This window comes from Echinococcus granulosus (assembly GCF_000524195.1).
Source record: "Echinococcus granulosus chromosome Unknown EG_S00004, whole genome shotgun sequence".
Taxonomy (NCBI): domain Eukaryota; kingdom Metazoa; phylum Platyhelminthes; class Cestoda; order Cyclophyllidea; family Taeniidae; genus Echinococcus; species Echinococcus granulosus.
This window is the reverse complement of record NW_020170384.1, coordinates 771,493-777,683: the sequence shown is the minus strand read 5'-3', so window position 1 is coordinate 777,683 and position 6,191 is coordinate 771,493. Positions and strand designations below refer to the sequence as shown.

The following is a 6,191-nucleotide window of genomic DNA, read 5'->3' as shown; positions in this document are numbered from 1 at the left end:
GTACAAATTAGAAATATTACAAAATTGTGAATACATCCTTGAATTAAAATATGTATTGTTTACCGAATCAGTAGCAGGTGTGATCCCTCTTCTCAATCGTCGTGCAAAATGCAGCGACCCACAAAGCTTCAGCAATTTGAGTTATAGCATTACTTTATAACAACCACTCGCGTTCGACATCAATGAAATGGCAGAACTGCAAAGAGGATCATGTTTGTTGATCACCAAGGTCCTGGTCTGGGAAAGGCTGCCGCAATTTGTTTAGGAAGAAATATCTGCAAAATGAAGCAGACGATGGCACTTTATTCCCAAGTTTTTGGCATTGAAGCATAGATGTTTATTAGCGACGCTTTCAACTAGGACACTTTTATTCGGAACCTTGTTTAATTTGAAATTATTAATCGGAGCACCTAACTTTTAGTAAACACGCTTGTTACATTTTTTTATCCGATTCCAAAGTGCTCGTGACTTTTATTTGTCTACCAGAGATCATTGTACCACATTCAATGCGAGTTTTCAAAGGCTGTTAAATTAGTTGTGCACACAAATTTGGCAACTTTTCACACTGACGACTCTCCAATTAGCACAAAGTTTACTTATTACAAATGCTTATTCCTCATTCTTAGTGGGTTTGTGTTCGTTTCATCCAACACCGCGGTCGTTGTGTTACCCACTCCAAGTGAAAAGCCATTGACAGTTGTATCATTAAATTACGGCACGGCTTTAAATTCAGTCTAACTTTTTTACTAAACGTGTTAGGATTAAAGCAAATATTCTTAAAAATACCTTGGATTTAACAATCTTCTGAAGTCGGTATTTGTAAGCTGTTTATGGAAGGGTAGATTTGTTCCTTAGAGGGCAATTGTGCTTCAGCAGTGCTTGCCCCTGATTATCCGCTTTAATAACTAACTTTTTGTAATCCCAATGTTAATACATTTTTCACTTTAGGAAAATCTTATCAACGTTATTATAGTGGGGAGACAAAAGCGCGCTTAATTTGTATCTGCGCGTGCCTTATCGTTGATTGCATCAACAAGAAGGAAACGCCTTCCTCTCCCCTTCACCTTCCTTTTCCTAAAAAACTGGCGTCGTCTACTTCAGCGCAGCTAAAAGGCAGAATTAAGCAAATTTGAGCCTATTAAGTAAACGGTGCTTCTTATCCCTTTTGTAATCTGTAAGGAAATCGTCTGTTATCGGCCATTAACCTAATCATGTGGTACATGTTTGAACTGTGCCCCGAGGCGGAGACGAAAGCTGACCCTTGCTAACGGCTTGAAAATGTGTCGGATATCTTTCTTTTTCCAATCTTCTCCATCCAGGAGCTAAAACTGGAGGTTAAAGAGAAAGGCAACGAGAATATTGCAGTGGTGTTACACTTTTTATCCGAGGCCAAAGTAAATAGTAGAGGAAAATGTAACACTCTGCGCGAGTAACAGGAATGTGATTCTTGTCTAAAGAAACTTCTTGCGTCTTCGAATTAGATTCCATATCTAGGCACAATTTTAATCCTCTGCCTTGCCTTGAATTCATTTTATCAGATAATTTAAAGAGACAGAAATGGTTCAAATGTACGTATTCGCTCGGATGTAAAATAACAATCAAGGTATATGTAATGCTTTGATGGTTTGTTTGCCTCTGCAACTGACTCTGCGGGGACCTATTGCTCTGCAGATTCTGCTCCCTTTATGCGGCGTGACCTTTGGGCTGTGCCAGTAGACTCTCAGCCCTTTAGCCTGTTATTGGAGCATTTTTTACCATGCTAATGTGACCTCCTACGACTCTAAGTTAAGACTTAGGCTGTTCCATATAACTGCACGATATAAGCACGGCAGGGCATATGGTAGCACGTACTAACTGGAAGCGATGGGCACGAATAGATACTTTTGATAACCTACGTGACATTAGTCAAATTCAACCAGCTAATGAGGACATAAGGATAAACTTGAATTCAAATCAAATGTGCTCAGACGCAGTGCGAATATTTTATGTAGCAAATGCCACCTGATTATTTTCCATCTCAAATCGTCACGGATTATGATCCACCTTAATTCTATCTACCAATGATATCTGGCTAAAAATAGACTAGCAGGTCTTGAACATGCTTGCGTGAATGTAGAGTTTAAGAAAGAAGTGTTCGGCAAACACGAATCCCCTGAGGGGAAGGAAGTCAACTGTTCTCGTGGAAGTAGTGTTGGGCGAGGCTCAAAGGTCCCCTCTTCCTTGCTCCGCGTACTCTTGGAACACCCAGGTTGGTATATTCTGATATATTTATTAGGGCAAGTAAATAGGGAAAGCTAGTACAGTGTTCGGGTGGGCGTGGACACGAAACCGCTTTCAGGCTTGCAGGAAGTCGACTCTTCTGTCATAGCGTTCAATTCGTATCCCCGCATCCCCTCTGAAAGGAACATTAAAACAGCATAAGTATTACAGTAGTGTACTCTGAACAGGCATGACATTGAGCGATGCAAATTGTTCATAATATTACAAATAATGGATATCCCTACTTTGTAATACTTACATTGTTTTAATGTACCTTTCAGAGAGGAGGTAAGGTCAAAATTCGAATCTGGTGACAGAGTAGGCGTCTCCCAAGCCCGAGAGCGATTGCGTTTCTTCCCGTCTCTAGACTTTGTACTTGATTTCTCGATCCACCTCCCTCTATTAAACACGTCGAAATTATATCATCCGGGTTGTTCTAAGAGCACTAGGAACAGGGAAGTGGGGACCTGCGAGTCTCGTCCTACAACTTAGTCTGTTTGCCTAAAATGCGTAAGCAGGAAACCTCTCAAACAAGGAATGAGATTTGCGGTTGGCTCGCAAGTAAACACAAACCCACATCCCTAATAATACACTAAACAGGTAGTTTCAAGTATGTTTCTAGTTAGTAAACAACTGTCTCCTAGTTCATTATGATTGATTTAGCTATTTAAATCTTCAAAATATCGTAAATAAAAATTTTTACTTTATTCTTCTTTCGCATCACAGAATTCCAAGTCATCGTGGAAAGGCACATATAGAACATTATTAAAAAGTAGATGTTTTAATTCTTTTTTTTTGTCTTGATGCGCGTGACGTTGTCAGGATTTATTAGAAACAAGTTTTAGAAATTTTCTAGCATGGTAATTATTTTTGTATATTGCTTTGTTTTATTAAATAGAAATTCATGATTGGTTGGCCTTTCTTTTGGGTTGGTATTTTGAAGGGACAGTTGTTCCTTTGTCCTGCCCAATGCCTGAGTCCCGTGTGGCTGAATTGCCCACACCCTATGATTGGCCTCGAGATGTTAATTACTACTATTCTCTATGGTCTCTTGCCAGTTTCCTTGGAGTCCTATCATTTAACTACTTCGTCGGGCCTCGTGTATTTGAAAGAATGTCTCCTGCTTACCGTCGTCTTACACCTCTCCAGAGACTGGAGTGGAATTGTCGGTAAGGATGATTTCCGTGTTTTCCTCTCTAAATTGACTTTAAATGGAATGGTCGTTGCTTTGTAACCATGGTTAATGGGACCGTTATAGTGAAGCCGCTGTCTTAATTGAAAAAAATGCGTCCAGTATGTTGTAGTGCCATATTGAAACAGATGTTCTTTTTTCGTTTTCTGTGTATTGTAACACAAAGACCTTCGGTTACAAATTTCGGGTGCCGTTTGATTTGATTCAAATTAGTTTCACTGTTGTCTGTACTCTTTTGAGGGATATTTTCCTTCGTCGCTTTCACTAAATTTATGTGCCTATTTCTAATGTAATTTTTTTTATAAACTAACCTTACACTCATTTTAAGGCACAGATTTCTTTTTGGATTATTTGAACTGACGTTCGTGTTGTTCTTCCAGTCGTTACCCGTCCAAAATTTTTTTCTTCGATTGTTTCAATGGTTTATTCTTGTCATTATTGAAGTTCTAAATCATTTTAGTTTGGAACATTGCTTAGAAGCTCTGCCTAAAGTGCCGACTAAATATGGTGCATTTTCATAATATTTTCCTAGGTAAGTAGACAAACAGTTTCTGCTGTTTGCGGTTTGTGGTAATACTAAAATATTGTTGCACCTTTCATGTTATTTGCAAACTGACGTCTGATTTTTTGAATAAAATGATAATAGTTGTTTCTGACACTAAAATATGTTATTTGTGCAATTATTAAATTGGGGTTATCAGCTTTATTTCATCAATAGCTTATCCTACTACATCTTCCTGTAATTCACTGTGACTCACTCTCAAATATTCCAGCATTTAACGCAGTTCTAGGCTGAAATTATGTGTAGCTCATAGTACAAACTTCGTGCACAATATGCTAATTCGCATACTTCATCGCTCTCGTGTAGTCACTTTTGTTACTTCCGTTACATAACAAAATTCATGTGATCGTCATCCATGTGCTTTTTTCGGGGAGATTTAACCGTCACAAGATCTCATTATTATAACCAATCTAACCACGTGCCGGCCCTTCTGGTCTCGCTTGACTTCCGTTGACACTGAGGATAAAATACGCTTCTCCTGCCCACGCCCGTTCACACTTGCATATCTTCTCGCCCCTGCACGTCTATTGGCTCAAAGTCGCGGTTTTCACCTTGCTTCTGACTGGACAACCAGTGCCAGAATGTCCATGCGCCGTACCAGTTCCCACTCGCAGCGTTGCTCTTCGCAGGCAGAATTAATTCGGCTTATTTTTGCGATAAAACGCTAAAAATTTCGATGTTGTTGAGCGTGAATGAGGACAACTTTGATTTCTCAAAAGGTTACTTGGTGTCAGTGGAGCTTCCTCTTTCCAGACACAAATATAGCTTATTTCAAGATATTTCTTTGTAAGACTTAGGCTTTACTTGCTATTTCTATTGATCCATTTTATTCCTATTAATTTTTTATTAGCCTGATTAGATGAGAGGAAATTCACCCAGAATTCCAAGACTCACCCAGACCTTCCGTCTTCATTTCGCACATGAATGGGTCATCGCTTAAACGTGTGAATAGTCGCGCCTTGAACGTCCCGGCATGAAGTATAAACACACCTTTCATCTTCTGACATTTCTTCACATGTGCCAGTCCTAGTTTTCGGTTTTTTAGTCAAACTTGATTGGTCTCGTACGCCGGCAATAGCTTGATTGGTGATATCAAGATAGGGTTGTTGCTATTTCCCTCGTTAAGTTTAGAAATGACAAATTTTATTTTTCGATGAAAGTATTGAGCTGGGTTTGTACTATATTTGGTTAGCACTAGGTTTTCTAGCGGTTTCTCATCACACTATGAACCAAAAACACAGTAGCAGTACTTTTAACCTTAAAACAGTTGTAAAATTTTATGCTGCCCTCTTATTCATCAATTTAGTTGTCCCGGTAAAAAGGTTTTTAAAACCATCACGTTTGCTGAGCTATTATTTAAATTCTTTATCTTAATTGGACGTCATTTCCTTTCCCTTCAATGTCGTGTACTCCTTTAGAATCGGCCTCTTCATAATATCATTTCAAAAGTTAGACTGTTGCTCTATTTAAAAAATTCTAGGTAGGATCAGATGTAATCTCAGCAGTTTTTTGTGTATCAAGAAACTGACTTTAATGCATTGATTACAACTGCTTTCTATTCCTATCGGAACTATATTTATTTGGCTTTGTTTGTTTCAGCGTCTCCTCCACCATTCATGCTATCTTGGTGACTCTCCTCAGTTTCACGTCCCTTATCTTTGACACCTCTCAATGGGCCGATCCAATCGCGTAGGCTATTCATTTTTTTCCATTTGGAAAAAGAACGCATTTTGGCATTTCATTCATTAAAAAATGATAGCATTTATCCTCTAATGTCAGCACGGTCTCCTTGCCCGTGTAATTTCATTTTTCAGGTGGATTGGTTGAATCCGCCTCAAAGGCTGAATTTATTACCATGTTAGAAGTGAATAATCATACAGATTAATGGCTATGAGTGTTCATTTGTGTGTGCATATATGTGTGGATGTGGAGGGATTGCATTACACTTTTTACTGACGTTCCACATTTGCAAAGCGTGGCACCTCTAATGAGCAGGCAAGTTTTTCATTATTTCCAGAACTCTATCCATCCCCTTTTATAAGTTTAATCACACGATAAACTCCAAATTTGGGGGTTTTATGAGCAGGTTTACATTTTAAATCATTGGAAAATTTGTACCTTTGCCAAATCACATTAATTAAGTAGTGTGAGATTGAAACACTCCTTCCATTTGGTGAA

The 6,191-nt window shown here is 38.7% G+C and overlaps 1 protein-coding gene across 1 annotated transcript in view; it reads left to right on the top strand. All coding sequences in view use genetic code 11, as the record gives it.

Moving 5' to 3' along the window:
* EGR_01080 (hypothetical protein) overlaps positions 1-5,387 on the top strand; it is a gene marked incomplete at both ends in the record, with an annotated part of 5,782 nt that extends 395 nt beyond the window's left edge. Inside the window, 6 exons of the mRNA XM_024490329.1 lie at positions 1,495-1,603; positions 2,986-3,031; positions 3,158-3,428; positions 3,780-3,942; positions 3,984-4,021; positions 5,174-5,387. Coding sequence (XP_024355148.1) covers positions 1,495-1,603; positions 2,986-3,031; positions 3,158-3,428; positions 3,780-3,942; positions 3,984-4,021; positions 5,174-5,387 — 841 coding nt within the window. The remainder of the gene's footprint in view (positions 1-1,494; positions 1,604-2,985; positions 3,032-3,157; positions 3,429-3,779; positions 3,943-3,983; positions 4,022-5,173) is intronic.
* Between the last annotated feature and the right edge of the window lie 804 nt (positions 5,388-6,191).